The 17699-nt window shown below is 48.1% G+C and overlaps 1 protein-coding gene across 2 annotated transcripts; it reads right to left on the reverse strand.

Annotated features, from left to right (window-relative positions):
- Window positions 1-5269: 5269 nt before the first annotated feature.
- Cd300a (CD300a molecule) lies at window positions 5270-16426 on the reverse strand. 2 transcript variants are annotated; one of them, XM_076935506.1, is made up of 7 exons: window positions 15959-16426; window positions 12494-12646; window positions 11507-11639; window positions 9702-9799; window positions 7905-7942; window positions 7428-7535; window positions 5270-6173 (listed from the first exon to the last, which is right to left on the reverse strand). In XM_076935506.1, exons 1-7 carry the CDS (start codon window positions 16020-16022, stop codon window positions 6024-6026), a joined length of 744 nt encoding a protein of 247 aa, XP_076791621.1. In that variant the 5' UTR covers window positions 16023-16426; the 3' UTR covers window positions 5270-6023. The 2 variants fall into 2 exon arrangements, with proteins under 2 accessions (XP_076791621.1, XP_034362653.1); XM_034506762.2 differs by having other exon boundaries at window positions 12494-12868; window positions 15959-16411.
- Window positions 16427-17699: the final 1273 nt, after the last annotated feature.

Genomic DNA, 17699 nt, shown 5'->3' on the forward strand with positions numbered 1-17699 from the left:
GTCCTTGGATCTCTACGCCTTAACACACCTTGGTACGTGGGCACACCCACGTGTGTACTCACAAACACAAGCAAATATAATTAATGTAGAAAAGAAATGTATCTGTTTAAAATGCTTCTCAGTGTCTACTTTGCACCTCCTGCCCTATTTGAAGCCCATCCTGTCTGTAGACCCTGCAGAGCCCCCATCAGCAAGAAGGCTCCTACCCATTGCAGTCTCCTAACTTTACCCTCCCAGACTTCAAAACCTTAAATTAAATAAACCTCTTTCTCCTATAAATTTCTCAGTCACCAGTATTTTGCACTTGATCTTAGCCAAGAGGTCAAGAAGCAAGAGAGAGTAGACTAAGACAATGATCCCTGACTTCTGTTAGGATTTGACATAAGTGACTCCATTTTGATCTGACAAATTCTGGTTCACGAGAGAGACAAAAGTGCTCCTCAGAGATGTTGGGGAGCATTGTCCTGGACATGACCACCACCACCTTGAAGGCACAGCATCTGTAACTGCCCACACCTATGAGACTTTCAAACACCCCATCAGTCCCTCACCAGAGATCCTAGCCACTCCCTCCTGCATGCTCCCTTCATGCCCCTAGCACAAAATTCTGTTCCACCTGAATGTGAGGATGTGCTGGATTACATAGGAGATAGAAAGTTAGCTGAAGTAAGGGGAACTCCATGTATAGAGATTTGAGGGAGACCTGCACCTATACTAGAATGAGACTTTCATTGGGACAGCTGTTTGGAGGGGGTCAGTTATGATCCTGTAAGAAGCCTTTCACCCATGCTCCTGAAGGGAAACCAGGTGAGCTCACGGGCTCACCAAGCTAGACTGGGATGCAACTGTCTCTTTGGGTTGAGCCCTATCTGGGTCACTAGATGTTCACATCTCCTCAGAAAAAGCACATTGTAGGTAGGGCGGCTGGAAACGCTGAGGGTTCCTCCAGGGGAAGTTAGGTATGGCGGCTGTGGCTACATGGTTCCTCACGGCACGGCTACAGCAGCTCATTAAAAGCCTTCTCCACAGTTCCTCATGGCCCCAATGACATGAGAAAGTCCATGGGTTTTTACAGGCTTTAATGTCATGGCAGATGGTGGATGGATCTGGATGCACCCCCCTGAAACTCAGGGCAGTCCTGAGTTAAATAGGGAGGGAGAGAAGTGGGAGGGGCTGGGGAAAAATGTTTAATCGGCACCACCCTCTGGCCTTCAGGCATCTCACTAGTATGTAAATCTCTCTAGGGCCTGAGGCCTGTTCCTTGTGACTGTTGTCTTGGGCAAAGGGAGTAAGGAAGACCTCTCTGTGGGAGGGGCTGTGGGGGGTTGAAGCTAAATGAAAAGAACCAGGGCCCCGGGAGCAGAGCCGAACTCCTGCCATCCAATAAGGGTCTGGGGTTCCAGACTTATGCTCTACCAAGCACCCAGCTGCTTCTCACAGCCCACTGCCCCACTGCCACACAGCACATGACATAGCACTGTTGAGATCCATGAATGGCTGGATGAAGTTGCCTATTCTTGATGGAGAAAGTGCTTCCCCATGGGGATTCTGGATAAAGGCCATCCCATCTGACTCTTTCTCCCCCTTCACTCTAAGTGCAGGCTAAGGACAACATGAAATCCATCATGTTAGCTTTCTAGCTAATAGGGCAGTCAACCCTCACAGCCATTTTGTATGTATTTGTATGTATGCATGCAGGCACATGTGTTATGGTCAGAGGACAATCTGAGGTATCAGTACACACCTTTCACCTTGTCTGGGACACGGTCTCTTGGATAATCACTCCAGCACCAGGCCAGCTGGCCTCCAAGCTTCGGGGACCTGTTTCCACCTTCCATCTTGCTGAAGCAGAGCTGGGATTACAGGCTCTCTTGCTACATGTCCTACTTTTTAATTTTTAGAGAGAATATCCCATGCAATGTATGGATGCATCATCTGTCAATTAAAATGCCAATGGCCTATGGCTTAGGAAGGAAATCAGAGGTGGAACATCTCTGGGAGGTAAAAAACTTTCTGGGATAGAGCCAGGCGCCGGAAGACCTGCCTGGGAAGACATGATGAGACAGATGCATGAGATCTTAGCACAGGTAACCAGCCATATATGTGGCAGAATGCAGGCTAGCATACATGAGATAGTTTAAACTGCATCTAGTCAGGAGAGAGACTAGCTATATGGCCAAGGTATTTGTAAATAACTTTGGAGTCTGAGTCTCATTTCTGGGAGCATGGGACTGGGAGGAAGAACCAGGCCCAACTTCTACATTAATTTTTTTTTTATTTTTTAAAATTTAAATAATTGTTTGTGGAGGGTGAGATGGGAGCTCATATGCCATGATGTGGAGGTCAGAGGACAACTTGTGTACTTGGTCCTCTCCTTCCATCTTTACATTAGTTCCAGGAACCAAACTCAGGTCACCAAACTTGTAAGCATTTCATCCACTGGATGTGAGCAGACCACACATCCAGCTTTTTATGTGGGTTCTGGGGACCAAACTCAAGCCCTTGCACTTAGGTGACAAGCACTTTTACCCACTGAGCCTCCTTTCCAGCCCTGATGGCCACTCTTTAACATAAATTTGGAGCATCCAGATTTTCAGTTCTTTAATAGGAAATTGTTACATTCATCCATCCACCCACCCATCCATCCACCCACCCATTCACCCATCCATCCATCCATCCACCCACCCACCCACCCATTCACCCATCCATCCATCCATCCACCCATCCATCCATCCATCCATCCATCCATCCATCCACCCACTGTTTACTTAGGACTACATCTGAAGGGGTGCCCCTAAAGCGGAGAGGTGAGTGGAGAAGACCATGTCTGTATCTCTGTAAACTCATAAGTCTATGTGGGGCAGAGGTTTTTCCTATGCTTCCCTGTGTTCAGCCTTCTGCCTCCTATGAAGCAGGTCCCTGAATGTTCTGCAGGGAGTGAATGAAATATTGAGTGTATAGATGGATGGATGGGTGGGTAGGTGGGTGGGTGGATGGATGTTGCGGCCTGAGCTGCCCCACATTGGGCGCCAAAAATGTTGCGGCCCGAGCTACCTTATGTGTGGGAGCCAAAATGTCAGGACCGCTCTGTCAATGTTGGAACCCACACTGCCAAAAGCCTTGGGGGGCTAAATTGTTAGAGCCTGCACTGCCCCAAGCTGCTCCAGTCCATGGTTCAGGGTTCAGCAAGAGATAGAGTGAAGACAGACGCAAAGAATGGAGACCAGACAGAGTGTGATTCAATCCTGTTTATTCTTCAGTCTTTCTTCCTAGTCCAGGTCCCAAGTCTTGAGTTCCTAGTCCCTTGTGCCTCCAAGTGTCTCAAGTGCCTACTCTCTAATCCAAATTCTTCCTCCAAGTGCCAAGTGCCTAATACCTAATAATAATTTCTTCTGTCTGCCTCTCGCCTTTTATATGTCTCACTTCTAAGCCACGCCTCTAAGTCACACCCTTGAGTCATGCCCTTAAGTCTCGGCTCTAAATCACACCTTTAAGTCTCACACACCCAAAGGAAGATCCTGGGTATCTAAAACAAGATGTTATCAGAGTGTGCTCAGCTGTTGTAGGCTGTTGTAATCAAGTCTCTTGTCAGAGTATATGGCTCAAGATGGCTTCACGGATGATAGCTGCCTTCTGTCAGCTCCCCACTGATGGATGGATGGGCTGACAAGTGAATGGTTGAATAAATGGTGAATGAAGGGAGGAATGAAAGAATGAATGAAAGCTGCCCTTGGGCTGATCTGCCCCAGGCAGCAGGGAGAGGAAACAGGAGAGGAGAAAGTGAAGGAAGAAATGTGTCCATAGGAGAAGAAAACCTCCTCTGTCTGGGCACTTGGTACTTGGGCCACCCCAGGATAAGTGACTCTCACCAGGAAGCAAGGCTCTCCTTTCCCTGGCCATCCCTCCCACTTGGCAGTCTAGTTTAGTCACCCAACTAAATCTTTGTGCCTGAGTGTTTGTGTGCCTAGGACTCTATTTTTGGCCACAGTATCCCTACTTCCCCCTTTAAGACTCTTCAGTCCCATCTGCTGACAATTCAGAGCCCACTGCTCTTTCCAGTGGAAAGAGCTATTGGTAGGTTTGGGCCTGGGGCAGAGCTGAGAGCAGGCCAGTGCTCTGTTTGCTGTACCCATAGTCACTACTGCCCTGACACACTTCCCTCACACCACGAAACCTGGCTTTGGGCATGTATCCATCCGTGCATGTGGGTTTCCCCTTTTATGTCTCAGAACATTAGTACAAGAAGGGAGGGATGAGTTATGGATGTACATATCATGAGCACATGCATGTGTGGAGGGTTGGTACATGAACACAAATCTAAAGAACTGATGGAGAAGAAACTCATGCAAGATGCCCTTCCCACCATAATGACACTGGACTAAACCTCTGAACTGGAAGCCAGGTCCAGTTAAATGCTTTCCTCTACGTAGAGTCTCTTCACAGCAATGAAACATTGACTAAAAAGTCATCCTTGACTACATGGCAAGTTCAAAGGCTAGCCTGGGCTATAAAGAACCCTGTCTTTTGTTTGTTTGTTTGTTTGTTTGTTTGTTTGTTTTGTTGAGACAGGGTTTCTCTGTGTAGCCTTGGCTGTCCAGAAACTCACTCTGTAGACCAGGCTGGTCTCAAACTCACAGAAACCTGACTGCCTCTGCCTCCCAAGTGCTAAATCAAAGGTTTGCACCAATACGCAGTAAGAATCATGTCTTTAAAAAAAAGAAGTCACAAATACCCACCATCCTACCATTCTGGGGACAACTTACCCTTGGAGTGGCTTCTGGCACAGTGTTAAGAGTTGTAAGAAAAATAAATTGGGCAGATACAGCTTTTAAGCTATTGGTGGCTACTGCAGCCTGGAAATACAGTTGCCTTTGGATTCAAGTTTAAAACCACCCTGGTAAAAAAACACTCATGTGCCAGGCGGTGGTGGTGCACGACTTTAATCCCAGCACTTGGGAGGCAAAGACAGGTGGATTTCTGAGTTCCTGAGTTCGAGGCTAGCCTGGTCTACAGAGTTCCAGGACAGCCAGGACTACACAGAGAAACCCTGTCTCGAAAAACCAAAGAAAAAGGAGGAGGAGGAGGAGGAAGAGGAGGAGGAGGAGGAGGAGGAGGAGGAGGAGGAGGAGGAGGAGGAGGAGGAGGAGAAAAAAGAAAAAAGAAAAAAGAAAAAAGAAAAAAGAAAAAAGAAAAAAGAAAACACTCATGTGTTCCATTGGGAGCGGCAGTGGGTGTGTCCTTCCCAAGCCCTGTACCCCAAAGGTTCCTCTGACTTCAAAGCTGAGCTTTAATATGGGGTTACAGGCATGTAACAGACACCATTTGAACCACTTCTTGTCCCTTTAAAAAGATATTATAAATTTTATTTCATCTTTTACTTAAGAGTCTAGAGAAGCCAGACATCATGGCTCATGCCTTTAGTCCCAGCACTTGAAGAGGCAGAGGCAGGCAGAGCTTTGTGAGCAAGGCCAGTCTGGTTTACAGAGTGAGTTCCAGGACAGCCAAAGCTACACAGAGAAACCCTGTCTCTAAAAACCAAAAAAAAATAAAAATAAAAATGAGTCCAGAGGAATTTGCCCGTGACCTTGGTGCTGTGGGCCAGGCTCCTGTCCTTAGAGCTTATCTCTGTGAGACAGGTAGTTGGTGTTTAGCGCCCCCATGACGCCTATTTCTTTGTAGTCTCATGGGTCCTCACTGGTTCTCTACTTTCCCAGTGACCACAGATGTTCTTCCTGGACTGACACCGCAAGGTTAACACAAGTACCGTTCTGTACGAACCATGTCAGTTCCCAGAGCCCCAAAGGAGCAGCATCTACATCCTCCATACCCAGAGGCAGAACAAAATGCAGGCTAAGAGGAGAGAGCCAGTGGGATGAGACTCTCTGCCCACAGAGCCCTGGCTCCTGCTCGTCTTTAGTGAAGCCAGAGAGGGTGGTGACATTGAGGGCAGCAGCCAGCAAGGAGCTTGAGAACCTGGTGGTCACCATTGAAGGGATCAGGTGACAAGGAGTCACAGGTGAGGGTCAGAGAGATTTTTTTCTGGGCTTCCGGATCTCACTGTACACTGCTTTTGGCTCCTGAGGTTGACGACGGGCAACCCCACTGGCCTGAGAATCCTGCCTCTGGGGGTCAAATGCCACGGATGTATAGTGAAGCTCTTCCTGGGGTAATGCCTGTAGAAAGAGACCACAGACTCAGGCCAAGAGGAGAGGGTACATATCCCAAACCTCGACTGCCCAGAAGTGGACTCATTGGCCCACCTGGTCAAGCCACAGTGGAAAGTCCCCATGCTGGGTATATCATGGCCAGCAGAAGTAGCCACAATGGCAGAACTCTTCTAATGTCACCAGCTGACTTGTCCCAAGGGGAAAAGGAAATTAGCTTCCAACCAACTGATTTGCAATCATTAGCTACCAGGTGGCGCCAGGTTGTTGCTGGTCCCGTAGCTGGGAAGGCATGAGAACATGTCACATGATGGAGGGAGGGAAAAAGCTGGGCACCATCTAACTACAGACAGACAGCTGCTTAAAATGTAGACACTGGGTCCCCTGCCCATAACTCATGTTCAGAAGACACTGGTGTAGGGATGAAGAGACTGTCCAGTGGTTAAGAGCATTGAGTGCTCTTCCAGAGGACGGGGGTTCAATTCCCAACACCCACATGGCAGCCCACAACTGTCTGTACCTCACTTCCAGGACATCTGATGCCCTCACACAGACATACACACAGACAAAACACCAATGCACATGAAACAAAAATAAATGAGCCTTTTTTTTTTTTTTTTCAGACACTGGCACAAGTGAAGGGAAGTCATAGCTTTGGGTCATCCTGAATGGATGCGGGACAGAACCTCTCCTTATCTCCCATGGAGCAAGATCAACAGCCTGGGTTGAATGGGTCAGAGTGAACTCATTTAAATGAGTCACTTTTTCAGAGCAGTATATGTCACCTATCTCCTGTCACCAAACCATGGCATCCCTCAGGGCATCGGAGAAGGGTTCAGAGGGCTCTGAGCTTGGAGGAGAGGGAAAGAAGTCTCCCCAGAAAGCTTTTGATGTTTGTATCTCTCTCAGCTTCTGTTTGATCCTTCCTGTAAAATGGTGGGTCCTAGACACACCTCTAAAGCAGAATTGATACCAAAATGATAGGGTGGGGGGAACCAACGCCAGGTGAAAAGGCTGGTTTTGATGTATTCACTGTCAAGACCATAGATATTGGCCACTCCTATAACCCCACTTCCTACTCCTAGCTACAATGGCACGTGGCTCTTCTAAGGGCCTCGGCTCTCCCTGAGTCTCCACCTGCCCCATCTTCTGAATCGCTGCCTGAGCCAGCAGCCCAGTCCCCTTCTGCCCACCCCCATCCTATGTGATACCCATACATGACCCGGGATCCTCATGCCAAGGGAGCCAGGCTCTCCAACTTACCAGTGTGCTATATTCCACCTCTACTTGACTTGGTAGCACCGGTTCTTCCCTCAGCGACCACGTGTGCAGCTGCAAATTCACATACTGGGACTCACTCTGCTCAGCAGCCTATAGAAGGTCAAGAAGTGTCATCCGTGGAATCCCTCCCTTCCAACCCTCCCCTTTCCTCCAACTGCCCTCCTTCTCTGAACACCCTCCCCCCACTACACTCTGGGTGTCATAAAGGCGTTCCTGAGGACTCTCCCTTCTTCCAAGTCCACCGTCCTGGCCAGAAGGGAACACACTGGACAGAACCTGGGACGAGAGTTGGTGACTAGATCTCCAGGTGCTAGTCTTCCTGTTCTGGAACAATTCCATCTCCCTGTAGCAGACCAGTCCCTTCTACCAGCCCAGTGGCACCACCACAGCCTCCTCTTACCTCCTCCCCACCCAGTCACCCTGGCTCTCTTCCGGCCAGCCCAGCCATAGCTCCCTTACCTGTCTGAGGTTCTGAGATAGCTCTGGATGCTCATGAGCTAGAGGGAGGAAGAGAAGGTGGAGGTGAAGCTGTGGACCAGGGGAGGGGTGTGCTACTCTATCTGAGAAAGGTTTGCCCTGGAGACTTCAGCCATAGGTCTGGGATTTCTAGAACATTCAATGCTAGTGAAATGCTATATATACTATGTTTAAGTGCAAAATGGCAGGTTTAAATGGAATGAAGTTTTTGTTTTGTTTCTGAGACAGGGTCTTGCTATGTTGTCCAGCCTGCTCTTCAAATCTCCCCTAATCCTCCTGCCTCAACCTCCCAAGTGCTGAGAGTACAAGGATGAGCCACTTTGCCTGGTCATGAAGAACACTGGCTGCCCTTCCGGGGGACCCAAGTTTGGTTCCCAGCGCCCACACTGATCATCTGACAACTGCCGGTAACTTCAACTCCAAGGGATCTAATGCTCACTCCTGAGCTCCAAGGGCTCTACACACACACACACACACACACACACACACACACCACACACACACACACAACACACACACACACAACACACACAACACACACACACAACACACACACAACACAACATACACACACATACACACATAATTAAAACATGGAAAAATATTTTAAAGAATTCACATAGGTGTAATAAAAGACCAGGAGGAACTCACATGCCGCTGGCACAGTGGCTTATTTTCTGTGTGGTGGGATTTCTTTTTGTTTTTTGTTTTTGTTTTCAAGACAGGATTTCTCTATGTAACAGTCCTGGCTATCCTAGAACTCACTATGTAGACCAGGCTGGCCTTGAACTCACAGAGATTCACCTTCCTCTATCTCCCAAGTGCTGGGATTAAAGGTGCACCACCTCTGCCCGGCTCTTGGTGGTGGGATTTGGACTTATCATGTATCTTGTGTAATTGCTTTCCTGTTGCTTTAAATTATTTTTCAAGTTTCCTACAGAAATCCTCTCCTCGCCCCTTTTTCTGCTGTTTTGGTTTAGTTTGTGTGTTTTTTTCAAGACAGGGTTTCTCTGTGTAGCCCTGGCTGTGCTAAAACTCACTCTGTAGACCAGGCTGGCCTCGAACTCATAGAGATCCCTCTGGTTCTACCTCTCAAGTGCTGAAATTAAAGGCGTGCACCTCTACCCTCTACCTCCTGGTTTGTTTTGTTCTATGAGACAAAGTCTTCCCTATGTAGTGCTGTGTGCCCGTGAACTCCCTGCAATCCTGTTACCCCTGCTTCTCATGCACTGGGATTAGATGAACCAACCCCTCTCATACCATTGTTAAGAAGGAAGTGTGGGGCCACAGTGTTTCTAGGTGAAAGGGCAACCAAGAAGTGTGCTAGGACTCACAGAACTGGGGTTGTCCAGGTTGGGGAAGTCCCATGTGTGTCAGCTATGTGGGAGCAGAGGCTCAGGAGGGTGGAGAGGGGAGGGTTCCTCCCATGTGACCAAAAGTCACAAGAAGTGAGAAGGGGCAAGGCAGGCTGGACACATTGTGGAGGCCTAACAGCCCTGCAGAGTCTCTTGAGAGTGTGGGAAGCCAAGCAAGATTTTAACCAAAGAAGACGTAGCTCCAAGGAGGCCACTCAGGCCCCAGGAGAAAGGCCTCTAGGGAGCTATCTGCAAAGACCTCTGGGCCTCCCCCCCAAAACACAATCCCCCGCAAACATGCTGAGGGTGTGTGCTTAATGTGGTGCCTGTTCTGAAAACTAGGGACAGAGCAGGAAGGTGGAAGACTGTGGCCAGAATCTGCCTGGCCTGGAGCAGGAACAGAAGGACACAGGGACTAACTCACCTTTGACCAGCCGCTTCTGGAACATCCTCCAGGCCAGCAGAGAGGTCCCTACCAACAGCAACAGCAGGACAGCTAACACGGACAGCAGCACTGGGAGCCTTTACAGGGAGGGAGTAATTTATTCAGAGCTGGGAATTGAACTCACGGCCTCATAGATACTAGGCAAGAGCTCTACACAGCCCCTGAGTTTATCATCAGGCCCTGGTTTTCAAAACAAATGCATAAAGTCAAAATTTTTTAAAGGAATCCATAAGATGACTTTGTAGATAAAAGAGTTTGCCATGCAAGCTTGAAGCCATAGGTTCAAACCCCAGAACCCACAGAGGAAGGAGAGAACTGACTCCTGAAAGTTGTGCTCATAGGAACACTCCCTCACGTACAACAGTAACCTTTAAAACTTTATAAAGCTGGCAGTGCTGACCCACAACTTTAATCCCAGTGCTCAGGAAGCAAGGGTAAATGAATCTTTGTGAGTTCAAAGCCAGCCTGGTCTACACAGCAAGCTCCAGGCTAGCCAAAGCTATGTAGTCAGACCTTGTATCAAAAGAAATAAATAAATAAAAAAATTTTTTTATGGAGGCTGGAGAGATGGCTCAGCGGTTAAGAGCACTGACTGCTCTTCCAGAGGTCCTGAGTTCAATTCCCAGCAACCACATGATGGCTCACAACCAGATTGAATATTCCTCTTCTGATGTGTCTGAAGACAGTGACAGTATACTCATATACATAAAATAAATAAATCTTTTTAAAAAATTTATAAAGGTCAACAACATAATGGGCTATATATCTAAATCTCTCTCTCTCTCTTTCTCTCTCTCTTACACACACACACACACACAGATACAGATACACACACATACATAGATACACACAGATACATTCACATACATAGATAAACACACAGAGATTTACACACACACACGGATACACACACATACATAAATACACATAGATACTTTCACATACATAGATACACACAGAGATTTACACACAGAGAGATTTACATACACAGATACACGCACACACACACAGAAGCCCACAATATCCCGTTAGCTCGCTCTCTCTCTGTCTCTCTCTCTGTCTCTCTCTCTCTGTCTCTCTCTCTGTCTCTCTCTCTCTCTCTGTCTCTCTCTCTGTCTCTCTCTCTCTCATCTCTCTCTCCCCCCTCTCTCTCTCTCTCTCTCTCTCTCTCTCTCTCTCTCTCTCTCTCTCTCTGTCTTGTGGCTGTGTCTCAAGGTGTAAGCTCTCGGCTACTGCTCCAGAGACATGCTTGCCTGCCTGCTGCCTTGTCCCCACCATGGTGGTCATGGACTCTAATTCTCTGAAATCATGAGCCCCAAATAAATGCTTTTGATTATAAGTTGCCTTGGCCAGGGTGGGTTTTTTTATTACAGCCATAGAAAAATAACATGTGGTAACATGAAGATCTTCACGAGATACGAAAGAGAGCATTCTGTGAAGCACTGAGTCATGCCTGACAGGACGTCACCAGCCCTTTTTATTCTGCTCTCCTCTCCTGACTTCCTGGGTCCTCCTCAGCCTGAACTCTCCCTACCTTCATCATAGGCAGGCCCAGCATGGTCAGTGACCTATGAACTCCTTACCTGGACCACAGCCCAGGGTACAAGAGGTTCTAGCCAACAGGGTATGACATGAACACGTAAGCCCCTCTCAGGAGAAGGTCCACCTTCAAGTCAGGAAACAAATTGGCTTACCACAAGCCCTCACACTCCTGGCAGCCCTTCACTTAAAGGAACAACAAGGCTGAGGTGAACACCTCCAGGTCAGGAACCAGGGTACCTCACCTCAAGCCCTGGGTCCCATGATGCTCATGGTGGCCGTCTGTGATGGATCCTGTGATGGATTCTTGGGTGGGACCCTTGGTAGACAGGCTGGTGGACACCACAGGTATCTCTAGTGTTGGTTCTGGAGATGAAACTACAAATCAGAACTAGTTAGTCTCTTCAGATTCTGCCAGTGTCTAAGGGCTTCTTCCTTCCTTCCTTCTTTCCTTCCTTCCTTCCTTCCTTCCTTCCTTCCTTCCTTCCTTCCTTCCTTTCTTCCTCTCTCCTTTCTCTCTTCCTTTCTCCCTCCCTCCCCCTTTCTTCCTCCTTCCCTTCTTTCCTTCCTTTTCTTTCTTTTACTTTTTTGAGACAGTGTCTTGACATGGAGTTTATAGCCCTGACTGTCTGAACTTGTGATCCTCCTGCCTCCACCTCCTGAGTGCTAAGATCTCAGACATACATCACCCTGATCAGCTGTCAATGGGTTGTTTTTGAGCTGTTTTAGTACAAAGGAAGGGTGGGGGGGGGATCCTCCTAAACCAGCTGATCATTGGGGCATGTGACACAGCTGCCACCCCCAACACACCTGAGGCAAAGCCACACACCAGGTCTGCTCCCCTCAGCCTCAGCCACATGCTGCCAGAGACAGCTAACTGCAAAGCTGGCTGTGTCACTAGTGAAAGTGCCCTCTGAACACAGCACTGTCACCGTCTGTCCCCTACTGACCACTGCTCAGCCCCCAGCACACCCATGAACTCTAGTTTTCATGGTTTACCCAAACAAGATACAGAACTCTTTTGGCCACACTCTGCCCTTTCCACCTCCTGTCTCCTGACAGACTAACACCTTCCTCCTCACAAGAAGCAGTTATTCCAGGATGCCTCCCTAGCTGTTGCTCTGTCCCTGACTGCCGCTCACTCTACTCCCAGGCTTTGAGCTGATTCCTGCCTAGAAATTCCTGCCACTTTCAGCTGTCCTGGTGCTACAGTGCTCATTATGGGGACTTACCTGTGACCTTACTTGGGACCACGGACAACTCAATCTTGAAGTACTTATCGATCCCCAAGGAGTCAACAATCTCAAAGAAGCCATCCAAAAATGGTATATCCACCGCACACATGTAGGTGCCTGCATCTTCCTCGCTGAGGCTCTCCAAGGTCACTGTGAAGGTGAGGTTGTCGGGATGGTCCCTGATGGACACTCGGCCATTCCTGGCTTCTTCTGAGCCTCTGGTCTTGACAATATCTTTACATCGTAGCACAGATAACACTCTGCACCAGTATTTATTGTTAGTCTTGAATTTCTCCTCATACTGACACGACACACTCAGCGTTTTCCCCACAGTTCCTGTCACGGTGCTGGGGCCATGCAGAGGGACACAGTCTGGAAAATACAAACCTCCATTCTGCACCTCACAGCTGGATGAGGAGTAAGGCCTCCAAAAGCTCCACCCTCCATCCATCCCGTCACCTCCCATCAGCCAATCACCCTTCAACAACCTTCCCTTCTGCCCTGCTCCATCCTTCACCCTTAATCTTCCCAGTCCCTCTCACCCTTTAGGGCCTCATGTTTTCAAACTCAGCTCTGGGCATCTCAGGAGCTTGGGGAATAGCCACACCCCCATGTGCCACCCCCACCCCCTACAACAATATTAGTTAGAGCAGAAGAGGTGGCCAGCTGTATACCCGGCTCCTTCAATGACCTTATGACCCTGTGACCTCCTGGAGTTAGGGGGAAGGGCAGGAAAATGGGAGACTTTGCTCTCTAAACCTAGGTTCATCTCGCTGATTTTGAGGTTCTGTCTTTTTGAGGTTTATTATTTTTGTGTGTTTGTGTGTACCTGTGTGAGTTTATATGCACCACACACATACATGCAGGAGCCCATGGAAGCCAGAAGAGGGTGTGAGAAGCCCTAAAACTAGAGTTATAGGTGGTTGTATGTAGGTATGTTTTTGTACCGTGTAAAGTTTACTCTTGTGTTTTTTAAATGCTGATTTCTCTGCCCTCATATCTTGTCTCAAAACAGACATGGCATTGCTATGTTCATTCTTAGAAGCTCCTGTCTCAAGTTTATATAAACATTGCTCCTCATTCGTTCTCTGCCCTGCCAATAAAAGCCAATGAGCCAATACAGAGCTTTGGAGAGAATGGGTGGGACTTCCCATTCTAGGAGGAAGAGGAATGGAACCATGAGGGAGGTGGAGAAAACATCAGGAGAGGACAGAAGTTCTATGTGAATACTGTCTGGGAGGAGGCCTGACTAGCTTGGAGGTTTAGAATGGAGTAATGCTTGCTCAGTATCTGGTTCAAGGCAATTTTAATAGATCTTGGTCTCTCTCTGTGGTTATTGGGGAACTAGCCGAGGTTAAGAACTGCTTTTGTGCCGGGCAGTGGTGGCGCACGTCTTTAATCCCAGCACTTGGGAGGCAGAGGCAGGCAGATCTCTGAGTTCGAGGCCAGCCTGGTCTACAGAGTGAGTTCCAGGACAGCCAGGGCTACACAGAGAAACCCTGTTTCAAAAACCAAAAAAAAAAAAAGAACTGCTTCTGTACTAGTTTATGAATCAATATTAATATAATAATAATTCTACAGTTATGAACCACTGTGTGGGTTCTGAAAACCAAACCCAGGTCCTCTGGAAGAGCAGTAAGTGTACTCAACACTAAGCCATCTCTCCCTGTGTCTGTGTGCACGTATGGGCAGAGGAGCATGGTGCCTACAAAGACCAGAAGGAGCATCGAGTCCCACTCTTCTCTGCACCCCCAGCTCTGGGGTTACACATGTATAGCAAACCCAGTTTTCAATGGATGCTTGGAATCCAAACTCAGGTGCCTGCTTTCTCCACTAAGCCATCTCCTGAGTCCCGACGTGCTTAATAAGTAAACACCAGTTCCCAGCCCTCCTGTGCCTTTCCTGGCTTACAGGGATGCTCCTCCACCCCAGTAGACGGCTGTCTGTCTATCTTTCCACCTCTTCCCTTAACAGGGTACTTTCAAATCCCCTTAAATACCAAAGGGGGAAAAAAGAAGAAAAATAAAGAGAAAAATAGCCAAGATAATTTTTTCAAGCCTCTCTAAATAAGTGTGTAAATCCAGATGAAACCAATGGCTGACTGGCTTTCTTTCTTTCTTTCTTTCTTTTGTTCTTCCTTTATTTATTTTGAGACTTTTTTTTTTCTATGTAGCTCTGGCTGGCCTGAAACTTACAGAGATCTGCCTGCCTCTGCCTCTGCCTCTGTCTCCAGAGTACTGGATTAGAGATTTTTTTTTTCTTTGTGGGTGTGGCTATTGACAGGTTGTCCCTTCCTCAGTGGATGACCCCACACCCATGTGCATAGAGCCAGTGCTAACCATTCCATGGCTATTTTTTTTTTAAAGTACAAATAATACAAAGTTGGAGGGAGATGTGTTGAATGGACTTGAGGGAAGTTACGGTTAGACCACATTATTCACATATAATGAAAATTTCAAAGAATAAAAACCAAAAAAGAAGTCTGTGGAGTGTGGTGGTGCACACCTTTAATCCCAGCATTCTGGATGCTGAGAAAGGCAGTTTCTGTGAATTCATGGCCACCCTAGTCCATATAGTGAGATCCAAGGATAATCAGTGAGACCCTATCTCAAAAAGAAAATGGGGGAAAAAAAAGCCGGGCAGTGGTGGCGCATACCTTTAATCCCAGCACTTGGGAGGCAGAGGCGGGTGGATTTCTGAGTTCGAGGCCAGCCTGGTCTACAAAGTGAGTTCCAGGATAGCCAGGGCTACACAGAGAAACCCTGTCTTGAAAAAAAAAAAAGGGGGGGGGGGGAGACTAGCACATCTTTTAATCCCAGCCTTGGGAGATAGAGACAGATGGATCTCTGAGTTCTAGACCAGCCTGGTCTACAGAGTGAGTTCCAAGACAGCCAAGGTACACAGAGAAACCCTGTTTTGAAAAACCAAAAAGAGGGGGAAAAACAAAAGAAAGAAAGAAAGAAAGAAAGAAAGAAAGAAAGAAAGAAAGAAAGAAAGAGGAAGAGAGGAAGGAAGGAAGAAAGGGAGGGAGGGAGGGAGGGAGGGAAGGAGGGAGGAAGGGAGGGAGGAAGGAAGGAAAGAAAGACAGATTAAATTTCTTCACACACATCACCATCAGCACGTGCCTCTCTGGGCCTCTCAACACGACCACTGTCCACTTGCATTGGTACCACCTGCCCTGACCTCCTGTTTTCTATTCTAAACCATCCAAAATTCCTCTGGACACCCCTCCTCGGCAGCCATCAGCCCCCACCGTGTGTGACTTGTCCCTTGTTCTGACAGCTGTCTGCAGAGCGAGATCCTGGTCCCTCCCCGCCTTTGGTCATCCACCTTACATGAAGGACGTAGCTGCCGCATTCTGTGTTGTGCCCCGAGGAATCCCGGTTTCAATGCCTCACACTGGCATCTCCCCGAAGCCTCCCCACCCCGAACCCCCGCCCTCCAAGGCAGATGCCTCCTCACCTGGAAGCCAGAAAAGCAACAGCAGCAGCGTGGGCAGCCATACAGCTGACGGTAGTTGGGTCATTTCTCCCACACATGGGTCACCGGCAGACAGGCCACGGCTGGACGTTCCACAGCTCAGCCCTGCTGGGGGACCAGTCTCTGAGAGGCCCACTTCTGCTTTTCTTTGTGTCTAGCTGTTTTGTTTCCGACTTTTCTTAGTTCTGTTCCTGGAGCCACGGAGAAACTGAAAGAATCTGAAGGAGCCGAGCGAGCCGAGGAAGCCCGGGTGAGACACGGATCTCATGACTGCCAGACTGCCAGACTGCCATGACAGACCCCTGCTTGCGTCTGGTTCAGGATGCAGGGCCAGGCTTCATTCTGATTGGTGCCCAGTCACTCTTCATTTCATAGTGGGTAAGATGACAACCTTGTGGAGAGGAAGCTTTCAGGCCTGCCGGCCCTGCCTGGGTGTGCCCACTGCAGAGCCTTCCTGGGAGTTTTAGGCCTGGACCCTCCCCCCACCCCCAAAAAAAAAATTTCCTGAAGAGTTTCTGATGTTGGAAATTTGTCTTCCATTTGACCAGGGCTCTCCAGGCTGTGACCTTCTTTCTTGTGTAGCCCACTGAACCTGAGCAAGGACCCAGACAACCAGTAGATCTCCCTCTTTCTCTTGTCCACGGAGACACCAAACATGTACACAAGGGTCCTGTGAACCCTTCCAGTTCATACAGAATGGCACAAAAGCCCAGGAAACTCTGGCCTTAGTATAAAACAGGCCACCTAGTAGCTAGTTATTATACTATATTAACTAGCTAGTTATCATATAGTAGTAGTAGTTATTAAACCCACAGGCAGCCCGTGCCAATGATGAGGTCCCTGGGGCGCCCTCCCTTCTACATCCTCCTGATCGGTTCATGCTTTCCTCCTCTTGTTACAAATGTCCCCTCGAAGACACTTGCTAGTTATGCCGCGGGTAGAAGATGGATCGTGGCGATCCTGAGGAAGTTTCTCTGGCGGTCAGGTACAGGGACACACCTCTATTATCCAACTACTCTGGAGGCAGAGGCAGGAGCATTGCTTGAGCCCAGAAGCCTGGAGAGACCATTCTATGACAGTAATGACATCATAGGTCAACTAAAGATTAGTATAAGGCTTTGGATTCTAGATACTCGACTTGGTCAGTGTTCTATTGCTGTGAGGAGACACCACAACCATGACAACTCTTTATTTTTAAAAAGCATTTAAGTGGGGCTGGCTTACAGTTTCACAGGTTTAGTCCACTGTCCATTGTATGGTGGCCTGTAAGCAGACAAGGTGCAGGAGAGGTGGCTGAGAGTTCTACATCCAGATCAGCAGGCAGCAGGAAGAGAGACACTGTCTGGGACTGGCTTGGGCTTTTGAAGCCCCAAAGCCCACCCCTGGAGACAATTTCCTTCAATGAGGCCACACCTCTTAATCCTTTCAAATAGAGCAACTCCTGGTGACCAAGTATTCAAATCTATGAACCTGCGGGCTCATTCAAACCACCATAATACGTCTAAAATTAAAAACAAACAAACAACAACAAAAATATTAAACTGGATATAATGGTACATTTAATCCCAGCACTTGGAAGGCAGAGGCAGGAGGATTTCTGTGAGGCCAGCCTGGTCTACATGGTGGATTCCTAGCTAGGCAGATAGATAGATAGATCCTATCTCAAGAAAATGAAATAATAAACATTTGTATGTATGTGTATGTGTGTGCCTGCCTGTCTGTG

This window comes from Arvicanthis niloticus, chromosome 6 (assembly GCF_011762505.2).
Source record: "Arvicanthis niloticus isolate mArvNil1 chromosome 6, mArvNil1.pat.X, whole genome shotgun sequence".
NCBI classification, from domain to species: domain Eukaryota; kingdom Metazoa; phylum Chordata; class Mammalia; order Rodentia; family Muridae; genus Arvicanthis; species Arvicanthis niloticus.

What these genes read in the sequence shown, in the direction of transcription:
- Cd300a (XM_034506762.2), bottom strand. Translation starts at nt 16,022, where the DNA reads ATGACCCAACTACCGTCAGCTGTATGGCTGCCCACGCTGCTGCTGTTG. An exon ending in CATGGGACCCAGGGCTTGAG is followed by an intron (nt 9,800 to 11,506) that starts GTGAGGTACCCT and finishes CTCCCTGTAAAG; the next exon opens with GCTCCCAGTGCTGCTGTCCG. An exon ending in CCAGAAGCGGCTGGTCAAAG is followed by an intron (nt 7,943 to 9,701) that starts GTGAGTTAGTCC and finishes TCCTCCCTCTAG; the next exon opens with CTCATGAGCATCCAGAGCTA.